The 22,895-nt window shown below is 42.2% G+C and overlaps 1 protein-coding gene across 2 annotated transcripts in view; it reads left to right on the top strand.

Annotated features, from left to right (window-relative positions):
* Positions 1-22,895, top strand: part of Sesn1 (sestrin 1) — a 94,920-nt gene that overhangs the window by 53,933 nt on the left and 18,092 nt on the right. Inside the window, exons 1-2 of one of the 2 annotated variants that reach the window (XM_038340784.1) lie at positions 14,681-14,828; positions 22,365-22,430. In XM_038340784.1, coding sequence (XP_038196712.1) covers positions 14,727-14,828; positions 22,365-22,430 — 168 coding nt within the window. In that variant the 5' untranslated portion in view covers positions 14,681-14,726. Of the gene's footprint in view, positions 1-14,680; positions 14,829-22,364; positions 22,431-22,895 lie in introns of those variants that run through there. The other variant, XM_038340783.1, reaches the window with a different exon arrangement.

The raw sequence follows: 22,895 nt of genomic DNA on the forward strand, positions 1-22,895 counted from the left end.
GTTTGCAGCTCTGAATGCTCTAGAATTCGCTATATAAATCAAGCTGGCCTCGAACTCACAGAGACAACTGTACACAATGTTTAAACTCAACTGAAGTGTGTCTCTTCTTGGGTTACTATAGAAACCATTGTGTGATTGCAGTATTGTTTGTTTTGGTTTTTTAGTTTTGATTTTCATTTTTCAGTTTATGAGCTGTCTTATATATATAGAAATAACCACCTGTTTTGAAGCCTTTTAAAAGATTCGTTGTGAAAATCTGGCAAGCTTGGCTGTACTTTGGGGTTTCTTTGTTGTTGTTGTTGGTTTGGTTTGGTTTTGGTTTTTTTCAAGACAAGGTTTCTCTGTAGCTTTGGTGCCTGTCCTGGAACTAGCTCTTGTAGACCAGGCTGGCCTCGAACTCACAGAAATCTGCCTGCCTCTGCCTCCTGAGTGCTGGGATTAAAAGTGTGCACCACCACCTGGCTGGCTGTACTTTGTAATCCCAGTGGCAGTGATAGAATCCAGGCTACCTGTGTAGCCAGACTAGCCGAATTGGAAAGGGATGCTTCCTCAACAAACACAGTGGATCATTACAAAAAAAGACTAGTGTCAACTCCAGTCCTCCATACCCACAAACACATGCGTACACATCCCAAAATAGATAAGTAGATAGATAAATCAATAAATAAAATGTTAAAGGTTCTTTATTCTTCCGTGCTGTGTATTGGCTTTGTGTGTCTCTCAGGAGTTCGAGTGAATGCTTGGTCCTAAGAATGATGACAGTATTGGGAAGAAGTGCAAAACCCTTCAGAGGTGATATTCTGTGCAAGGATCTCAGACGACTGGGGGTGTGCATGGGAACAAGATAAGGTTACTCTTCCGGGAGAATTGTTACGAAAAGAGCAAGCCTGGCTCCATCCAAATCTGTGTACATTCTGGTTTGAGATGTGATCGGCTGGCTTCCTGTCTGTGCTTTAGCCATGATGTGAAGATGCTATGAAGCCAAGAGGCTGCCTCTGTCCAGCATGTGCTGTGCCATTTTGGACTTGGAATCTCTAAAACTCTAAGCTAGATAAACCTTTTCTTCATGTGTAGCCTATCAGGTATTTCATCACAGTGATGAAAAGTCGAGTGATAACATTTCCCCACCGATAACCAAATACAATAGAGAGGGGTTAAAGTATGAGGACCGAGCCTATCGTGTAGTGCTTGCTCTGCACCGTGAGGCCCAAAGCTCAACCCCCAGTCTGTCCCATATATTTTTTATGTGTGTGGATGGTTTCCCTGCATGTTTTTCTGTGCACCATGTGCATGCAGTACTCATGGAAGCCAGAAGACGGCATGAGATCCCCCTGGAACAGGAACTGTAGCTATAAGCCACATGTGGGGTCCTCCGGAAGAGCTGTGCATGCTCTCAACCACTATGCTGTCTCTCCAGTCTGGATTTTGTTAATTTCCAGTTCAGTCTTCTAATATCATATTTCTTACATAATATTTTTAGATGCCTCGTCATGGCATGAGCCAGTCACTATTGTTATATAGACCTGTTTTTTAACCTCATCTGTGAGATAGTATTTTCAGGGACACTTAGGGAGTAATTTTCTTCTGACTCTTCCGTTGTCACTAATTGACTGTCCTTTTTTGTTCTTCCATCAGAGGAGACGGTGTATTCCCTTCTAAATTACAGTGTGCTGAGAAACTGGATAAGCAAGCTTGTAGTGTTTTTCTTTCTTTCTTTCTTTCTTTTTCTCTTTGATATGTATGTGTGTGCGTGCATGCTTGTGTGTGTGCACATAGCCACATGTGTATGGGCACACGTGCATATAGGTGTGCATAGAGGCTGGAGGCTGACTGGTGTCTTCCCCCATTGCTCTCCATCTTATATATTTAGGCAGGCTCTCTGATGAACCCAGTGCTTGCCAGTTGGACTGGTCTAGCGAGCCAGATGCCAGGGATCTGCCTCTTAAGTGCGGGAATTACAGACAGGCCACCACACCCACTTGGCATTTATGTGGTCCAAGGTCTGGCCCTTGTGTTTTCATGGGAAGTATGTTACCCACGAGCCACCTCCCTAGCCCCTTGTTCAAGTTTTCTATCAAGTAAAAGTGAGTAGTCTCCCGGGGAGGCAGACCAAAGAGGTGGAGGGTTTGTTTGCTTGTTTGTTTGGTTTTTTGAGAGAGGGTTTCTCTATGTATCCCAGGCTAGCCTGGAACTCACTCTGTAGGGCTGGCCTGAAACTCAGAGATCTGCCTGCCTCTGCCTCTTGAGTGCTGGAATTAAAGGCATATACCACCACCGCCCAGCCAGACCAATGGTTGGTTTTGGGTTTTTTTTTTTTGGGGAGGGGGGTCTGAGTGTGTGTGTGTGTGTGTGTGTGTGTGTGTGTGTGTATATATATATATATATATATATATATATATTGAAATATAACTTCTCTAGCATTTATTTTGTGTCATTTTAAACTTATTTACTAGATTCTATCCGAGATTTTTTTAAAAATAAATTAGGGTACAATAATAGTCAATACCTATAATGAACATATAATTTTCTCACATTCCCATCTTCAAAAGTGTAGGGAACCATATCAAGTGGTGTGTATATGTGAGTGTGCGTCTACGTATGCACATTCATGCTCACTAGATTTAATTCTCTAGCTCACTGTGAATTATCTCATTGTTTTGAATAGGCAATGCCATGCTTAGACCCTAGGAAAACTGTAGAATCTTCTCATGTTTTAATCTGTAAAACTTTAATAATTTGTAGCCTAGGCAACAAAGAGGACCCTAAGAGAGACATATACATGGGTCCACTTAGGAAGGAGAAAAGGACACAATATCCTGAGTAAACTGGGAGCATGGAAGCAAGGGGAGGGTAGAAGGGGAGAGAGGAGGAAGGAAGGGAAGTGGGGAAAATGTATGGCTCAATTTTAGAAAACATTTATTCATTTAAACCTTTATCTCTATTTTTCTTTGATATGTCATGTTACATTTTATGTACTCTAAAAGTAGTTGTACTCATTTAATTTTTCTTGTATGAATGAGCCCCATTGGTTCCTCCCCAGGGTTTTGTGTGCAGCACCTGTAACACAGAGGGAATGTATCTTAGCTTCCTACATACATGTGGCAACTGGTTCAAAGTAAGATAAACATATGACCGCAGACGTGATCCCCAAAACCCTTCTATCTGAAACAGAATGTACTCTCAGTACAGACCAGAGGAGAGTTACTAATTCTCTGTACCTATGCCTTAAAACTGTACCTGGGGCTGGTGAGATGGCTCAGCGGGTAATGGCACTTGTAGTGATGAGGCGAGCAGGCCTGTTTTTCATCCTGCCCAGATCCCACACGGCTAGCTTTACACATGAAATAACAACACACAAACTGTATTCATTTAAACACTGCCTGGCCCATTAGTTTCAGCCTCTTATTAGCTAATCCTCACATTTTGCTTTAACCCATATTTAGTAATGTGTGTAGCACCACGAGGGGTGGCTTACCGGGAAGTTTCTAGCCTGCATCCATCTCGGAGAGGAGAGTCATGGTGACTGCCCAGAGACGTCTGCCTCACTCCCAGCATCCTGTTCTGTCTACTCCACCTATCTAAATCCTGCCCTATCAAAAAGCCAAGGCAGTTTCTTTATTAACCAATGAGAGTCCTCCATCAGGCACTGTCACCAACCTGAGTTCCAGCCTCAGGCCCCGTGGGTGCAGAGGGAGAGAACTGGATCCTGCAGGTTGTCTTCTAATCTCTGCATGCGCCTGTGTGCACACACGTGCATGCAAATGCGTGAATAAAAATGTAATTGAGCCACACAGACACCATCTGTCAGAGACTGCAGGGAGAGCACCACAGAGAACTTGGAAAGGATGGTGACGAAGAGTGTATTGTCCCTCCACGTCTCTCGTGAAGGACACACGCTCACTGGAGCGGCAACAGTGAGAAGAAAGGCAAGAGCATGCCTGGGAGGCCGTGTTTTCTCTTCCCTTCATGCAGTCTCCACACTGGCTGTGTGGCTTTGGCCAAAGTACTTAGTAACCTTCTCAGCCTCTGGCTCTCAGTTTCTACATGAAGGCAGCATCTGCCAAAGCTCCTGCCATCGTTAACTGAGTTAAAGCAGATGCAAGGGGCCGACGAGCGCCTGGTCCCTACTGACCACATGTTTTAGCTGTTCCCTTGATATTATCAAATCTGAAATCGTGAGATAGCGTATCTGTTTACCTCTGAAGTCAAATGTTACCACATATTCGAGTCGTAGTGCAGTGTAAGCCGGTCCTAACCTATCTAACTGCTATAATGGCAGTCGGCTTCCCAACATGAACATGAAATTGTGTTCTCTCAACTCTTTTGTACCTCTTTGCCTTTATACCGTAAAGTGGTCCTCAGCCCAGGTGCCCCCGTAAGGAGCAAATGTATTTCATGTAGGTGGATCACTACAGGAAGTTAGGAGGAAGGAAGAGAGGCAGATGGCACACCTGGTGCCTCACGCCTGCAATCCTAACACTTGAGGAGCTGAGCCTAAGGTGGGGGGAGGCCAGTGTGGGGCCAAATGACCCAGTGAGAGCCTAGCTGCAGAACCCAAAGACTGGGAATGGAGCTCAGGAGGAGCTCTTGCCTGACATCCCCACAGGCCTGGGGCTCCATCCCCGTGAACCACTGGACCTAAAGAGACAAAGAAGAAAAGAAAGAAAGGTAAAAACTATTTATCTTATTCTCAAAGAATAGAAACTGGAATGAATGACCTGCCCATAAAAGATACTTACCTAACAGTGGTTGAATATGTGAAGATCGGAGCTACATTGCTGAAGCTTTTAGTAATGTTTCAGTGAAATGAATTCTTAAGAGGTAGGAAGCCAAAGAAAACCAGAGTTCCACATAGTCGTCCCTTTCCCCCGTGATACAGTGCTGTTACCGTCTTTCTTATCTTAAGGTGGCCTGGTGTTCTATGACAGCTGAGGAGAGAATGACGTAAAGATATGTCAGCTTGTAAATAAGCTGAAGCTAGTGCTTCCAAATGTCCATGCTTCCCCACCCTTTGGGGGTGTGTAGAATGTGGTTTCGAAGGAAATGGAAGACTTTTTCTTCTTTCTTTCTGTCTTTTTTTTTTTTTTTTGTACTCTTCCTGCACATTAACAAACCTGTGTTTTAACATGTCTGACAAATCTGGGAAATAATGGAAGATCACAACAATTCCTAAATATTACAATTTAAGAAACTAAAACTAGCAACTGGCAGGGGTGGGGGTGGAGTGGGCAGTGATGCGCACGGTTTCCTATAAGCCAGGTAACTGGTCTACAACCAGCCGTGTCTCGAGCACAGGAGACATCGAGGGCCAGTGAAGTGGCTCAGCGATGAAGTCATTTGCACTGCAAGCCTGGTGACCTGAGTTTGATTCCCACGCTCCCTCCCATCCAGGTACAGGTAGCAGATGAGGAGAACTGAACCCACAAAATTGGTCTCTAATCCCTACACCCACACCATGACCTGTGTGCCCACAACACATGTCATGCACACACATGCACATACATGTACACAAAAAATACAAAACTTTAAGGAGGAAATTAAATGTAGCCCCGGAAGATTTTCATAGAAAATACTAGAAATTGCTGTAGAATGTTTTCTAAATTTGGCAAGACAAAGCAAAGTGGAAGAACTGTTAACTGTTGTTTGTGTTTCTGTCAGTATTGTAAATTAGCCTGTCAGTGTAAGAAAATGCTGAGGTTTGAACTATATACAACAATGACATCCCAACGCTTTGAAGCCGATTCAGACCCCCCAGGAAACCTCTCCAAAGAGGCTATTTCTGATAGAATGAAGAGGAGGAATGGCAGAGGCAGAACCGTGCTGTGGTTCAGTTTCTTTTGAAGGTTGTGTTTGTATCTGGTTGTTTTTACTCATGTCTTATATTTTTGGATGTAGACTAGTTGTCTTCCATTAGTTAAGTTCCCCCTATGAATTTGGGAAGTTATTGGGGGAATTTAAAAGGAAAGAATCATTTCTTATAGATTCTAGAGCTTCTTACTCTAATTTTCAATCTATACCAAGAAAGAAAATTTCCCACAGATCCTATATTTTTACTTAAAATGCACTAACTTAATGGCAATTTTAATGTATATATAATATATGCTATAATAAAGTAAATTATTAGTATAAGATTAATGTGTTTTATCAAGAATTAAAGAAGTTTTTATCAATTACTTCTAACCTGGGACAGTATATCCTGTTTTCTAAGTTGCGTTCCGCTCTGACATCTGACACTGTATAATTCAAAAGAAAAAATTGAAGGTTGGCTCTCCTTGGTCTCCGGAGCCCTGGAGCCCTTCTTGTTTGTCTGCTTTGTGATTGGCTGCACGGTGTTGCTAAGCTTGTGTTTTTGTTCTTAGAGAAAGTTACAAAGTTGAAGGTGACCTATTTGAACTGCATCCTGTGGCTTTGACTGCCTCGCTCTTTTCCCTGACCCCCCCATCTTTTGAAGTTTAGAATTGTTTTTCAACCTATTCAGTTCATAAAGTTAGCAGACAGTATCTTTAACATTTTTAACTTCTAATTGTGTGTTTGTGATGCACTAATTAAAATACTATTATTTAAATTGCTTAAATGTGTTTGGATTTGCTGACATAAAACAAGGTCTAAGACAGAGAGGAAATACATTTAAAAAAAAAAACCCACCTATTAGAAAAACTAAAGGCTATCCAGATGTCAGTAATATCTTCATTAATAAGAATTCAGAAGGTTTTTGTTTCATTTTGTTTTGTTTTCCAGTTGAAATATACCATGAAGTATAAAGTAATTGTTAGAGGAAACCCTGTCTCAAAAAAACCTAAAGAAATACATAAATAGTTATTAGGTTAGTTTTTTTGTGATTTAGGATAAAGGGTATAAATAAACATTCTGGTACTTTGTTACTGAAAGGTGGGGTTGACTTTATTCGTGTCTTCTTGAGAAGGACTAGGAAGATTGACAGTCTTCAGGTCAGGCCATATGCAAGCTCTATTGGAAGGTGAGATTGTTTCTAGCATAACAAGCCGTTCAGCACAGCTGAGGTCAGAGCCTTGTCTCTTTTAGCCTCTGTTGACATTGATGTGAACTAGATTTCCCCAGCAATGTGTCAGAAGCAGCAGAAGTCCACAGAGCAGTCCCTGAGCCTGAAGACCCGACCCAAGCCTTATGTGCGTAACCTGAAGAGCTACAGACTGGGCTTGGGTCCTCCAAACCCACCCTGAGTTCTAGGGAACAGACGGTGAGATGTGTCACAGTCAGGAAACGGCAGAATTCAGGTGCATTTTAAATTTATACTCTTTAATCAGGCAATGCTACCAAAATTATTTCATAAATAACATCTAAAATTGTAACATTTTATAAACAATTGATTTCTGTATGTTGGAATAAAGATAAGTTAACTACCAAGTCAGTGAGAACAATGAGAATAATTTATATTTTAAGTAGTTTGAAAATAAGTTACAGATCGTAGTTGCAGTATTCCTGCATTTTCTTAAATTCATGAGACGGAGAAAGCTGATTTACACAGATAATTAGTTGTGTTTAATCATCATGTTCCGTCCAAAACATAGAACCCTTGATAAAATCAGGAATTGAGTGGAAAGAGCAGAATCTCAAAGCTAAAATAAAAATGTATAGATTATGAAGTTCATTTGCTCTTCATTTTGAGCTGGGGAGGACTACAGCTAGCTACTAGAGGGACTTACAGGGTACTAGGTTTCTTCCCGCTTCTCCCTTGTTTCCTCTCTTCCTCTTTTGTCCCAGAACAGATTAACAGACAAGATGACTACCCACTCAATACCCTGCAGAGCCCAAGCTACCTGCTCTCTGTGTGTGAGAGTTCTGCATTCTGACCCTGGATGTTTAAGAGATTAAATCCATATAGTTTGCATCCAGTAAATATTTGCAGTTAATGCATAACTGGCTGATTATGTAATGTCAAGATTTCTACAAATTGTTAAAATAAATAACATTGGCATCTGTATATAATCCTATATCAAAATACATTTTTAAAATTAAAGAAGAAAGTAATCATCTAAATACAGTTTTATTTAGTACTTTCGATTCACAAAAATAAGGAGAAATAAATAGGATCTATTACTACAAAGGAAGTGCTCCTGAATTCTGTTCAAATTCGAGTTCAGGTGAAAAACATAATAAAAAACAGCATTATTTCTTTCTTCTAGGAGGATATTTTAGGAAAGTGGGCTGTGGTCAGGTGGTGTGATGGCGCACGCCTTTAATCTCGGCATTTGGGAGGGAGAGGCAGGTGGATCTCTGTGAGTTTGAGGCCAGCCTGGTCTACAGAGCGAGTTCCAGGACAGGCACCAAAGCTACACAGAGATACCCTGCCTCGAAAAACGAATAAATAAATAAATGGGGGGAAAAGAAAAGAAAAAGAAAGTGGGCTGTAACAAGCAGAAGTAAATGCACCCATCTGTAGAACTCGTGTGTCCTGAATTTGTCCCCATTCTTTGGGTAAAGAGGAAATAGTCCCAGGCAGCTGAGGGAGTTTTTGGAGGGCAGAATACACAGCAAAGTTCGGTGAGCGGCAACTTGTTTTTAAGACTTAAGGACATGCAAGTGGTCACCACATGTCTTGTGCCCACGCCAAGAATCTACAACTCAGTACTTTCTTGGAAAGCCATAGACCTCAGAAGGAGGTAAATAAAGGGAAGTCTCAAAGATTAGTGGGCTAAGGTAGAGTGGGAATCCTTTGATTTATACACACAAAGCACCGGTAGAGGGCGCTGTTCCCCACTTATCACCAGGCACGGGATGGAGTGGGAGAGGCCCTGAATAGTGAGCTAACAAAAGATAACTTGATTTTTACATTTTTATCCTTATTATTTTGTTTTTTAATCAAAATTATCTGTAGCCTGAATAAAGATGTATACTTCATGATTGAACTAGTGATCATTAATATGCATTTAGCCCAAGTACTATTCTTTAGCCAAGAATTTACTCTATAAAAGAAATGGAACTTGAGAGTTGAGTTCCATCAGGTCTGTGGGCTCAGGATGAGTTCAAGATTGAGGTGTGAGGGCTGGAATGTGGCTCAGTGGTAGAAGGCTTGCCTCCTGTGTCCAAAACCAACTAAATCCTCTGTGACAACATCAATAGATTTGGTTTTAATCTCTTTTGAAAAGTTTTTAAATTTAGGTATAAATGAAGTCTAGCCCCTAAAAACTATTAAAATTAAAATGACACAATATGTATATATTCATGGTATGAGGACTAGTCTCTACTTGCAGTATCTCGTGTTTAGTGTTTTTAGCTATCTTTGACTTGTTTCGGCTATCAGCACAGCACGCCCTTTAAAGCCTTTGGTAGCTCCTGGAGTTGATATGGGATTCCCCTCTGTGTGCTGTGAATATCATTGGTTACTAAAGGAACTGCTTTGTGCTTATAGCTGAGCTATAGGGGAGCAGAGCTAGGCAGGGAAGGCTGGGAGAAAGAAGGCGGAATCAGAGAGAAGCCATGTAGCCCTGCCAGAGACAGATGCAGGAACTTTATCCTGTAAGCCCCAGCCTCGTGGCGATACACAGATTATTAGACGTAGGTTAAATTAAGATGTAAAAGTTAGCCAGTAAGAAACTAGAGCTAATGGGCCAAGCAGTGATTTAATTAATACAGTTTCTGTGTGGTTATTTCAGGGCTGAGCGGCTGGGAATCAACAAGCAGCTCCTCCTACATGGAGTCATTAAAGAGCAGCTGTCAATCACCACACACACTCACCCTCTTCCTGACCCTCATAATATTTCAAATCAAATCCATTCCTTTTCAGCTCAGCGATGCTGAGAAGCAGTGATATGCTGAAAGCTGTGTTTCTGAACGCATGCTATTTAACTTCCTATCTCAACAGAGCTTCTTCCCTAACTTAGCTGCACCCTAGATGGCCCCGAGGATATTTAAAGCCAGGCTTGGTTACAAAATGTTCCACGCATCTCGTCAGACAATGGTATGTGCGCAGGCAGGGTCTGACTTGCACTTTCCTGCTGACTTAACAGGTGACCACGCATGCCGCTGCCAGAACCTTGTCTTGCTAGTGCAAGGAAGGAAGTGTGCCCAGAAGTCCGAACACCCTGGGAGTACCTGTGGCTTCCCAAGGAGAAGGGAAGAGGCTGAAAAACAGAGCTAAACCTGGAACAAGCTGAGCTTCCCTGCCTCTGAGGACACGTGGAAGCCCCCACGTCTCCAAATCTTTAACAGAACAGTGTTGAACTCTCTGTTCAGGTCTCAGCTGAGCTATGGTTTTTAATGGAAACACCTCTTTAGAACTCACATCCTGTTGGCTGGGCACTGAGGCACCGGAGATACATTCTGATCTTAACGGCTGGGCATTCTTTTGAGACAACTTAGATATGTGTCCGTCACTCAGTGAATATTGTGAACCACTTTAAGAAGCTTGATTAGTTTCTAAGACCTTTCTCTTATTGGAAGAGGATGCAGATACTCTGCGGAGCATTTAGAAGGTCTGGTGGGCACAGTGGTCAATGGTGCAGATTTGGAGACCATGAGGTCAGAGAGGTCTGGCGGAGAAACAGTAAGAATGACAGGGATAGAGATGGGAGGGAGACCCTAAGACAGAGAACCAGATCACCCCTGCCTCCCTCACCTTCCTGATCTCAACTCAAGGAAAAGCAAGGGAGAGCAAATGTCTTTCTTCCTGCTTTCTTTTCTTGTCCTAGCACCAAGAACTTAAGCTACTGCAACAGCTGAATGTTACCTTTGTATTCCTTAAAAGACACAGCTTCAAGCTGGGCCATCCTGGCTCACACCTTTAATTCTAGCACTTGGGAGGCAGAGGCAGGCAGATCTCTGGGTTGAGGCCAGCCTGTCTACAGAGCTAGTTCCAGGACACCAAGGTGGTCACACAGAGAAACCCTGGCACGAGGGTAAAGGGGGGGGGGACTTCATAAAATGACTGCTGTTGAATGGGGAGGTTGTTTTCTAATCAGAAAGAAATGGACCCTAATTCCAGGTTGCCTTTTACTACTTGTGACCTGGGACAAGTCATTCACTGTTCACTGGGTTTCTATTTCACAACTTCAGACAATAGGGTGTGTTGTTGTTTGTTTCTGCTCTTTTGGCTTTTTGGGAGGCCCACCACCCAGTTCCCAAATAAATCACACACGGAGGCTTAGTCTTAGTTGTGAATACCTGGCCTTAACTTGGCTTGTTTCTTGCCAGCTTTTCTTAAATTATCCCTTCTATCTTTGGCTTCACGGCTTTTATCTTTCTCTATTCCCGTATACCTTTTCTTTCCTGTGTCTGGCTGTGTAGCTGGATGGCTGGCCCCTGAAGTCCTCCTTCCTCTCTTAATCCTAGAGCCTTCTTCTCCCAGATTTCTCCTCATAGTCTCCCTGACTGCCAGCCCTGCCTATTCCTCTCTCCTGCCTCGCTATTAGCCATTCAGCTCTTTATTAGGCCATCATGTATTTTAGGCAGGCACAGTAACACAGCTTCACTGAGTTAAACAAATGCAGCATAAACAAAAGGAACACCCCTTAAAATAATATTCTGTAACAAGGGTGATAGAAGCTGCTTTATGTGTGTACATCCTTATTGTCTGATACATAGGAGCTGGTACGTTTCTTGTCTTTTTTTATCATCAGCCTGGAAACCCAAACATATATTTTAACACACTGAAATGGGGTGAGGTTAAAATGACTTTTTAATTTAAAACCACAAAGGCTTTTTAAAATACTACTTATTTACCAGTATGGCCCACATTTTTAAATACTTTGTGCAGGGATTTGAAGCATTTGACATCTATAAAAGGAGAAGCCTTAGGTAAGAGGGAAAGCAGAGATTGGTCAGCGGTTTTGCTGCCTTAAAGTCATGTAACTGTGAAAGCTCAACAGTGAGGAAGCGCGGAGCACGTAAGAATACTCAAAACTGATTTCAGTGCAGAAGGGGTGTTAACATACCTAAACCATAAGGTTGAAAAGGAAAACGTGCCTAGCAGACCAGCGCTCTGGAGCAGCAGGAAGATACAAGTTGGAGAGGATCTTTGTTGACAAAATTAGCAAGAGCAGCAATCTTATAGACCAGCACTTGTGCTAAGTGGAGTGTTTTAAATGATGGCTAGGGAGTTTGGGGGCTACATAAATTTGACAGATGCCACACCCACTCTTCTTTATTTATTTATATGCATTGGTGTTTTTTATTATACATACATACATATATATCCTCCCAGCTCTATCTTAGGTGTTTTTCCCTTCAGAACGCTTATTTTGACCACTCCATGCCTGGACTCTGACTAGTCATAGTTCGATGCCAGGACCATTTGGTATGGCTGCGCTTTGTATTAGTGTATTGGAAGAGATGAAGGTTTCGGGCATCCTGCTAAGGATACACGCAGAGAAAATGAATCTCACTTTGACACAGCTCGTGATTTGGCCCAAAACATTTTTAGAAGACAGGAAATTTCTATTACTTCTTTGATCAGATGCCAGGATTCTTCCTAAAAGAAACGAAATGTTCAAATAGCAGACTTTTTAGGATAGCTCCTGGTCTATGCTGAGCGCTCTCAGCAAATATGGAAATTACAGCCCTTTCCAGGCCTGCTCAGGATGCTCGTCTCTGCAGTCGGTGTCTATGACATGCTCATTGTGTCCAACACTGGACATCCTCAGTATGACATCTGGCCACTCAAGAAATGAAATTCTTAAGTAAACATGAGCTTTCTATTAAATTATTTGGAGCAAAAACATTCCCAGAAGTGAAAGCCACTTAGTGTTGCAGGACAATTAATACATTTGTTGGAACTCATGGTCACTGTAGATTTATTTAGGGCAGTGCTTTTTAGAGTTTTTAATAGACAGTAAAGTGACTAATCCACAGTACTGTCTATGCAAGTGAACAGAACTCTTTGGAACTATTTAGGTCAGTCTTTATAGAGACCATAAAGGAATCTTGGGCATTTAATAGTTTGACGGTTCTCAGTAAACTACTGAATTAGAATGTAAGTTAAATTTATTTTTCTTTTCCTATAAGACAGCATGAAATAATTGGAACTTTCTGGGAAAAGTTCTATTTGTAGCTTCTATTTAGTTCAGTATATTTGAACTATTTCTTCAATAAATACCAAGTTCTAAATATTAGACGATATATATGCAATACAAAGATTTATTTTGACATTTAGTTATTTTAAACCATATTGGAATCAGCTGGATTCATGCTTTTCCTTTGTGTCTTTGAATAGAAAAGTGAGCACTCACTATTTTTGCAACGGAGAGCCATTTTAATATAAGAGCCATGGTATGCCCTGCTAAATAAACTAAACATATAACTTCAGAGAATAAAGTCACAGCTCCACGGTTCCAGAGGCGTCAGTTTTCATGGACTTTGCTCATTTTTAAACTAGCTTTTACAAATCTCAACCCCACAAGTAAGTACACTTATTTCTCAACGTCACTCATTTACTGCCGGTTTATTTGAGAGAGTAGCAGCTGCTTCAAATTGAGTGACTTAATGGATTTGTATTGCTTGTTTATGGCTGAGTGGAGATTTGATTGTATCATTTATTTTTGTGGCTCTTGGGTGGAAGAGCGCTTAGACCTCTCGGTCGCCTTTCTTTTGTTAACTCTAACTCAAAGCAGCTTGCTTCTCTTAGTTAAAAAGGAAAAGATTTGGGGTGCTTAATAAGAAATTGTAACATCGATCTGGCCTGGAGGAGAAAAATAAAGAGTAACATTTTTAACCTTTTGACTTCCTAAATAAGAACCATCAAGAGCTGAAAGGGCAACTTAGTCTTCTCTGGCAACTGTAACCTCAACTGCTAACACCGAAACTTACTTTCATCCTCGCTGTGTCTGTCAGTGGTTAGTGATGTAAGCTCCATTTATTTCCTTCTATGGATGTGTTCCAACCTCTTTCTTCTTTTCTTAACCTGAACATGTAAGCTTTTGAAAACACAAGCATAGAAAAAGAGATCTAATTTAGCAGGTTTTTGTGCTTAAGAAATGAATAAAGCTACCAAAGGAAGGAAATGGGATTGGCAGCTTTATGTCCTAAAACTCTGTTTTTCCAAGTTCCTCATTCGATTTCAGAGAGAAGATTTTTTTTTCTTTGTAACACAGGGTACTTGTAAAGGAATATTGGAAATTATAATGCCATGGACTATAGTTAAGACAATTGGAAAACCTGCTGCCAAGGAAAATGATATTTATAGTTTCTACATCGCTTGCCAAAAATAATTTTTACATTGTATATAGGCCACGATCTCCTGCTTCTGCGTTCTGCAGCCATTTTGCGTGGTTCGGGCCTCCGAAGAAAAGGATAATTTCAGTAGTTTGTACAAATTAAGGAAAACTAGATTCTCTCTGGTGTTGCCAGGGCTGGTCTAGGGAACACTGCTGACTGCCTGTAGGTAAATGGCCGGCCCATGCCCGGAAAAGCGGAGGGCAGGTCGCCTTTCCCTGAGTCCTGGGACAGAAGATGCTTCTTCCAGCCAGGGATCCACCCAGCGGGCTGGTTCTCACACTGAGACCTAGCTCCTCGCTGGGCGCTTGGCCTTCCAGCTTGTTTTTGCTGGCCGGGTCTGCAAGCTCCCCACCCCGGGCGCCAAGGGGCGGGGCTGCAAATCTCCGCGGGTTGGCATTGGCTGGAGCGCCCGCCCCGGCGGTGGAGTGACGGGCGCGGGGCGGGGCCTCGCGGCTTGTTTGTCAATGCCGCCTGCCCCGCCCCCGCCGTGCGCTGAGTGAAGCACTGCAGCGATCGCGGCCGCAGCCGTCCCGGCGACAATGCGTTTGGCCGCCGCAGCGAACGAGGCGTACGCAGCCTCGCTGGCCGTCTCGGAGCTGCTGGGCTGCCACCAGTGCGGCGGGGGCCGCGGCCAGGACGAGGTACCCGTCGGGCGAGGGCAGGGGGCGGGCGGGCCGAGCACCGCCGATGCTCGCACCCTCAGCTTCGCGAACGCCCCCTCGGGGGCTGCGCGGCCTGGGCGAAGGGACTGGCGTGCTCGGCGGGCCACCCGGTCGCCTAAGCGGTGGCCTCGGGACAGAATAACGTCTGCTGGGCTGGCGCGCATAGGTGGGAGCAGCAGAGCTGAAGTCTCGGGTCAGACAGCCTGTGGATTTTCCCCTCTGGCGCCTGGTCAAAACAGATCGTTCAGTCACCCTTCCCTCGCCGACGTGAATTTGGAAACACATTTGAGTCGGTTAAATGATACTACCTGGAATAAAATCGCCACTCAAGCCTTGTGCCGCTCTTCGCAGCGTTTGCCCCTGTTAAACCGTCCCTGCTTTCCCTGATTCGGCCTGCAGGACCATCGGAGGTGTTTTGTGGGTATTTTTGTAAATGGTGCACATAGGTTGATGTTTGGAAATTGCTAATATAACCTTCCCCAAAATTTGAACATTCAAAGGCTTTGCCTCTAAAGGGAGAAGAGAGAAATACTGAAATTGGAATTGAAATCAGAATGTTGGGTTGTCTTAGCTCAAGAAATCTAACCGTGAATAATCTCCTTGTTATTTTGCACATTAAAATGGTACAGGTCTAAATGTTTAATATTCTCTTAATCGGCACACTGCATAGAGTCATAAAAACTTAAATGGCCCCTTGAAAGGTATAGAGCACCAAGTGTCGTTTTCTAGATGTTTACATTCCTGGATACTTTGCTTGCTGCTCGTTTACAAATACCAGAACAACCTTTCAATTTTTCTAAAGCCCAGCAGTGGACTGCTGCTTAGCATGCAGAAGACTCTGGGTTCTACCCTCGGCATCAACAAATAAGTAACCGGTAAAAGATTGCTCTGAGAGCTTTCCTAAAAACAGGCCACAGCGTGCAAGTGTTGAGTTAGCATTTACAGTTTGTGTGTGCAGACCATCACACCAGTGTCTGCTCTCACTCTGAGTAGGAAGGAGCCCCAGTGGTCATGCATGGATAGCTCTTTATTTCTGACAGCGTTTGTGGGCCAGATCTTCAGCTCTGGCTCGGACTGTTCAAAGATGTGAAGCAGCTTGTGTGTTGATTCTAGCAGTGCCTGTGGGGTTGCGCTCAACAAACGAGGAAGGTTTGCAGAGCTAGCTCTATTTCACTTGACTGCACTTAACATGGGAGAGAAACGGAGAACTTATCCCTTCCCCCAAAAACACACTGGCACACCCCTCTCCAATAGCAAGCTTCCTCCTCCTCTTTCTCCTCTTCCCCATTCCCCTTCCTCCCTCCTCACTGTCCCAGCCCAGGACCCTGTACATGCTAGGCAAATTCAGTACCACTGAGCCACATCCCCAGCCCAAATGTAAGACTTTGAAGTCAGGAAGTTTTTCATTTTCTAAACCATGGTTCATGGAACACACACACACAAAGAGGCACCTAACTTCCTGTGCTTTTAATAGCGTAGCAGTGTTAATGACAATCTGAAGAAGTACGGTACATTTTGCTATAGCTCAAGAAATCTAAATGTGAACACTCTTCCACTCTTCTCGTTTCTACGGGAGTTCTTCGAATGGTGGTAGACAGTCCACATTATGCTATGTAGACAAGGATTCTCCCAGAAGAGGGAGCATGGGATTAAGGCTTTAACTTTTTATCAAACTTTTTGCTTTCTTTGCCTTGTCGAAATACCATTTCTACTTGTGTAAATTTTTAAGAAAAACAAGCTTGACATAAGTGTTGTGATAAGTCATATATGCTAAAATATCTAGATGGAATTTTTTTCATGTATCAAGTAGACAAAAATGCTTAAAATAATTTCCTTACTTATACCTAATTTTTCAAGGCAGTAGATTGAAGAAATGCTTTGGTTTTGCATTTGTAGCCATTCATTCTTAAGGAGACTGATGTAGGTCTGTACATACGCGTCCACCAGCGCGAAGCACATGACTGGAACGGCGCTTTCCCTACAAGGACTGTTCATAGGGTGGCACAGCACATACTGTTTCTGTGGCACTGCCGGTGGCCACTGGGAGTTCATATTCTGAAATCAACTCTGCTGTCATACATCGATAGAGGAAACAGGTCAGACTGTGATGGTGGGGGCTGTGGTCAATCTTTCAAAGATGGTCATTAGCGTTGTCGAGAGGTTCTTGGTTCTCAGGCTAGTTTTTCCAGCCACACCTTCACAGACAGCCTGTGAGGTTTCTACCTGATTAACATCTGCGGCTGCTTTTCAGCCTGACCATCTGTTCTTGGCAGTTCTGCCCCCTAGGATCTAGATTGTAAGATTTGAGCCGAGTCTAATTAAGTTCTCACAACTATAAAAGGAAAAATAATTGGAGTCATCTACCTAGGAAGTTAGAAAAATGCATTCAGTTTGGCTTAGCATTAAAGACATGGACTTACATTTTCTAGATTTTAATATCATAAAGTGCATGTTCCTTGTTTGTGATAATAGTACTTAAAACAGTACTTGGTTTGTAACACTTTATGAACTGTAATTGCTGCTCTTGGTTTTTTATTAACATTGTTAGCTCAAGATTGTTTTTTGTCTGTTTATGTCAGTTAAGGAATGAGCAGAAAACTCAAAAGCAGTTTGATTGGCAGAGATTTCCCGATGTGTGTGCGAGTGCACGCGCACATGCCCTCAAGAGCTTTGCAGACTCTTCTATCATATAACACAAGGCAGTTGTGTGGGATGGCACTGTTGTTGCTGTATCCTCCTCCTCCCCAGCCCTCTTTTGCACACTAGACCGGTCCACTCAAGAGTTTAAATGCCCTCATGGGATTACAGCCTTACCAAACTGAAGTCCTTGTTTCGGCCAAACCTTCGTAACTGCTCTGTACTTTTCTCTCAGGAGACCATGCATAGAGAATCTTGGTCAGGCTGGGGATCAAATGTAGGGCCGTCCACATTGGGATCAAGCCCTTTCCCACGGAGCCACCATCCCAGTGTGTGCTCTGCTGTAGTGATTTCCCAAGAGGGGGAGTCTTTGTACGAGTTTCAGTGAGCACAGGTCCTGGAAGACGGTGTAAGGAAACTCACCAGTTCACTTTTCTCAGAGGTTAATTTGTGTGCCCTGGGAGGCTGGATGAAGCCAGTCCACTTCTTGTCTGTACCTGGTCTGAGATTAATTGGGATACAATCTCAGAGCTCATCAGTAACACTGTGGATGATTAGCCTCTTATTTTCTGATGGGCATAAACATAAGTAGCAATGTTGATGTCATGGCCTTGTATCTCTGTTACATACCTAGTCTGTTAGCTAAGAGTCTAGCAACTGTTAAGCCTAGCCTCCTATGAGAAGAGTAAATGTATTTGATCCTAGAATAGAAGTAACCATGTTTCTCATTGTGTCAGTCTTGCTTCGCCTCTCTGTCAAGGAAGAGTGGATCGGGAAGTGTGTCTCCCTCTCTGCTCTCCCACCTTTGACCCTTCCATCTCTTTTCTCTGTCAATTCTCTTACTGCTTCATGAGCTGCCCAGCTGCAGGCTCTCAGGCTCTGGGGATCATCTGCTACTTCACCTCTGAGCTGAATGAAGTTCTTTTAGCTGGAACTAGACCTGTATCCACAGTGAAGGGATTGTCAGAGACCCCTTTACAGTCTGTCTTAGCTTCTTATTCTCTCTGCAGCTCTGTAGATATCTATCAAGAAGTTGATGTAATCCTAACACTAACATTACTGTGCAGTGGGCATCTAAACCATCCCAAGGAATGCTTGCCCGCCCCCTTTCTGTGTGATTATTTCCTTTTATCTTCTTTTTCTTAATATATTTTTAAGTAGTTTTTAACCCTTGCAGAAAACATTTTTAGCAGAATCAAGGACATTTCCTTGGTCATTGAAGATTTAGGGGAAAAGAAAAAAGTGGTATCAACATGACCACTAAAAGTGACTAAGAATGGGGTTCATTTTATCAACAGAAGAATTATTTAGGACTATTGGAAAAGACTCTTGCTGTATCTATAAAAATTTTTGCTTTCTTTTTTTTTTAAAGATGGGGTCTTATGTATCCCTGGTCTGACTGGCCCGAAACTCACTATGTCAACCAGGCTAGCCTCAAACTCATGGAGAGCAGGGATTAAAAGCATGTGTCACCATGCCCTGAAAATTCTATTTTATGACGCATTCATGGATACCTTATAGAAATTAAAAAATTATTACTTTACAATAATTTGGTATATAATTTCTTTATGTAGTATAGAAACAAGACCAGAACGATATAATTAAACCTGTTTGTTTTGAAGGTCATATGAGTGTCAATTTGGTGTCATCTAAAGAAATACTACCCACATGTTTCAAGCAGTAACACACACACATACACACGCATGCACACACACATACATGTTCTCCTTCATTCTTCTGCAGGACCGCAGCTCTGTTGCTCTGTTACACCTTTCAGTTTTCCTCTTGATTAGCACTTAGGTTATTTATTAGAAGCAGTATTGCAATGATTTCCCCTAACATGTGAATACACAAATGTGAGTAGGTCTGTAGATAGAATTATTGACACAAAGAGTATGTGACTTTTTAGTTTTCATCTACCTTGCAGACCGCCCTACTTTAGAACTTGCACCTTTTTTGTTGTTGTTTTTAAATCAGGGTCTCCCTATAGACCTGGCTGTCCTTGTCTATCACTAAATAGCCGAGGCTAGCCTAGAACTCAGAGAGATCCACCTGCCTGTGCCTCCCAAGTGCTGGGAGTGAAGACATGCCACCATGCCTCAGACTTTTCCATCTTAAAATTTCTTTCTTTCTCTTTTTTCTTTTTTTTTCTTTTTTTAAGAATTAAAAGTGGGCCAGGTGGTGGTGGCGCACGCCTTTAATCCCAGCACTCGGGAGGCAGAGGCAGGAGGATCTCTGTGAGTTCGAAACCAGCCTGGTCTACAAGAGCTAGCTCCAGGACAGGCTCTAAAGCTGCAGAGAAACCCTGTCTCGAAAAACCAAAAAAAAAAAAAAAAAAAGAATTAAAAGTGGTATCTCTGTAGTTAATGTGGTAGGGTTTGGGGAAGAGACGAGCATGGTTTCAGTCATTCTTATTTCCTTTTCTTTGAGTTGTTTATGACTCTTTGCGAGTATCCTTTAAGTTTTCTGTTCATTTTAGACTTTGTGTCCTCCCATCGCGGAAGTCTGATTTGTTACCAGATTTATCGGTCTTTAATTTTGACTTCTGGGTTTTATAGCATTTTTGTGTCTTTTTCACTACACAAGCATTTGCTAGAACTATTTTTTTTGTTTGTTTTTTTCATATTTAACTCTGATTTATTGTGGATTAAAATATGATTAGGGCTCTGACTTCCTTTTTTCTGAGTGACTACCAATTGTCCCAAGATCATTTGTCAAATAATCTATTTGGAATGGCATCCTTTGCTACCCTGAAGTCCTATGTACTATATAGTGTGTGTCTGAGTTTCAAAATAAGTAATAAAAGCTTGAAACTCTAAATACATATTGTCTAGATAACTTGTAAAATGAAGGAAAAGGGAAAGAATAAATGTCGGCCTCAGCTTTGTACTCCCCCCACCGCCACTCCCCCACCCCCCAGTTGAATTTTGTTTAACATATATCCAGTTTGGTCAGGTTAGAAGTTATGCTACTGGGATCATTGTTTTATATAAACAGCTACATTTGTTTCAAGAAGAACAAATTCTCTTCCTGAACTTATACATTGTTAAAACTGAGACATACATATGACCAGACTAGTGAAGTGTCACTTCAAATGAGTATAATGTTACATAGTATCTTCAGTGTGAGCGTGGACTAGCCACAGTAAGAAGCTATCAATGTCCAGGAAAATTGGATGTAATATATACAATACAATTGATACATCATGGATTCAGTTGGCAAGTAGTCTATTTTGGATTTTCCTGATAAAGATCCTCTTATCCTGTGTGCTGTTTTAGGAAGGGGGAAGGACCAGAACTTGCTATGTAACTGAGGATGACTTTGAACTTTTCATCCTTCTGCCTTCACTGCCCAGGTGCTAGAATTACAGGTTTACATGAGCCAAGCACTACCGACTACGCTACATTCCTAGCTTTGCCTGAACTTTTAAAATCCATTATATTCAAAAGTTTTTCATTTGCGCATCCCAAATTTCTTGAATTCTCTCTGTTCCCTCCCAGTTCTTCTTAAAAGCAACACAGTTGGGTTGGAGAGATGCTCAGTGGGTGAAAGCATTCATCCCACAAGTGTGAGGACCTAAGTTCAAATTTGGGAAAGCATGTAAAAGCTGGATGCACAGTGAGTGTGAACATCTGTAATGCCGGCATACATACAAGAAGGCAGAAGGGAGAAGCAGAAATCCCCCCAGAAGCCAGGGGCCAGCTAGCCTGGCACATACAGTGGAAAATCACCAGATACCCTGTCTCAAACAAGGGAGAAAGTGAGGACCAACACCCAAGGCTGTCTTCTGCCCTCCACATGTGCTGCATATTGCCCATATTCACACATGCAGGCATTCATACATATACACAGTGCATACACACATAACAGGAATAGCCAGTATCTGATTTATGGAATGAAATTATAGAAGTAGTAGAGATAGTAGAAATTTTTTTTAATGTGGGTGCATACACATATGTGTGTGTTAATGCAACAATGAACCTATCCATCTGCTATGTGGGTTCAAAGATGGAACTCAGGATTTTTGCTTGGCCCCAATCTCCATTTTCTTCTAAATGAAAAACAGTTTTTGTGTGTCATATAATTTTATATATAAGAATTAATCATCATTATATTTACCCTGTCTGTTTAGAGTGATACTGGGTTGACTGCCCTCGAGTTCTATTACTATGGTTGTTTTGATATTGTATCTAAGAACATTGACCTAACCATGGGCTGTCTGTCCCTGTTAATATACCGCTCTGTCAGTGTAAGAGAAAGAGTTCTAGATCTTGTCAAAAGGCAGAAATAAACAAGGTAAATAAACAAAGTTAGTTTTCCTGAAGTAGCTTCACCCAACCCTGGAGAAAGGAGAGCTCACCGTAGTCCTTTCTCCTCTGTGAATTTAGCTACCTAGTTCTTTCTTGTCATAGCTTCTGTGCTTACTTCCAGGTGTAGTATCAATCTAGTGACAATTGTGTTTCTTCCTGTTTAAGATGTCTATATGAAGGTTGTTTTGCTTTTATTTCCTGACAAGGTGTACAGGGAGAGATGCTTCTGTTTAGTTTTGGATGTACAAACACACTGGGCTTGTTTTGTATCACTGACAGCCCACAGGGTTGGCTGCTGTGTGCTGAACTTTCTGTTCTAGACTCTCTGCCAAGTGCTTTATGCAAAACTCTGGTTTTAGTGGAACGGGTTTTATTGTTTTTAGTCAGAGTCATATTATAAGGTGTTAACTGTGGGATGCAAATAGCTGGCGTGTATATATAGCCATGAGAAAAATGTCTATAGCAAGCCTGTCTGTTTTGAATTGGCTGTTTTTCCTTCTTGCTCCTTTAGCCTGAGTTTGTGTTGTTCACTGCTGGAGGCCTGAGATGGTGTAATTTTCTTTTCTAGGAACTTGGAATCAGAATTCCTCGGCCAGTAGGACATGGACCAAGCAGGTTCATCCCAGAGAAGGAGGTATGCTGTTTTGAAAGTACACAGTGAACTGCCTGCTTTTAAGGAAACATTTTCGTGACCCACATCTTGGCATCCTAATGTTTGCTGGTCAACAACATGTTTTACACAATTATTCAGAGTTAGTCATGCTTTGGCACTGAGTTTATGGGATTAGAAAGCTGTTGTAGTCATATTGATTTCTAGTATTTCATGATACGTTTAAGCACCCGTATTTAATCAAGTAAAACTGCGACTTGTCTTTGACTCGTCCTCCGCCAGCTTATATTTAGACCTTGCTTAAGAATGCTTGGAAACAGAGGTGCCCAGTCTGTCCATCTCAACAGGTCGGTACTAATTAATGCTAGACTGAACCTTTAATTCTGTGTAAGTAGACGCATCTGTGCTTTATTGTCATAAGAACTATTTGCTAAATTGTGGTTCTCTTTTTATGAAATGAAAATAGTGTTGTAAAACATGTTTTAGTGT

This window comes from Arvicola amphibius, chromosome 8 (assembly GCF_903992535.2).
Source record: "Arvicola amphibius chromosome 8, mArvAmp1.2, whole genome shotgun sequence".
NCBI lineage: Eukaryota > Metazoa > Chordata > Mammalia > Rodentia > Cricetidae > Arvicola > Arvicola amphibius.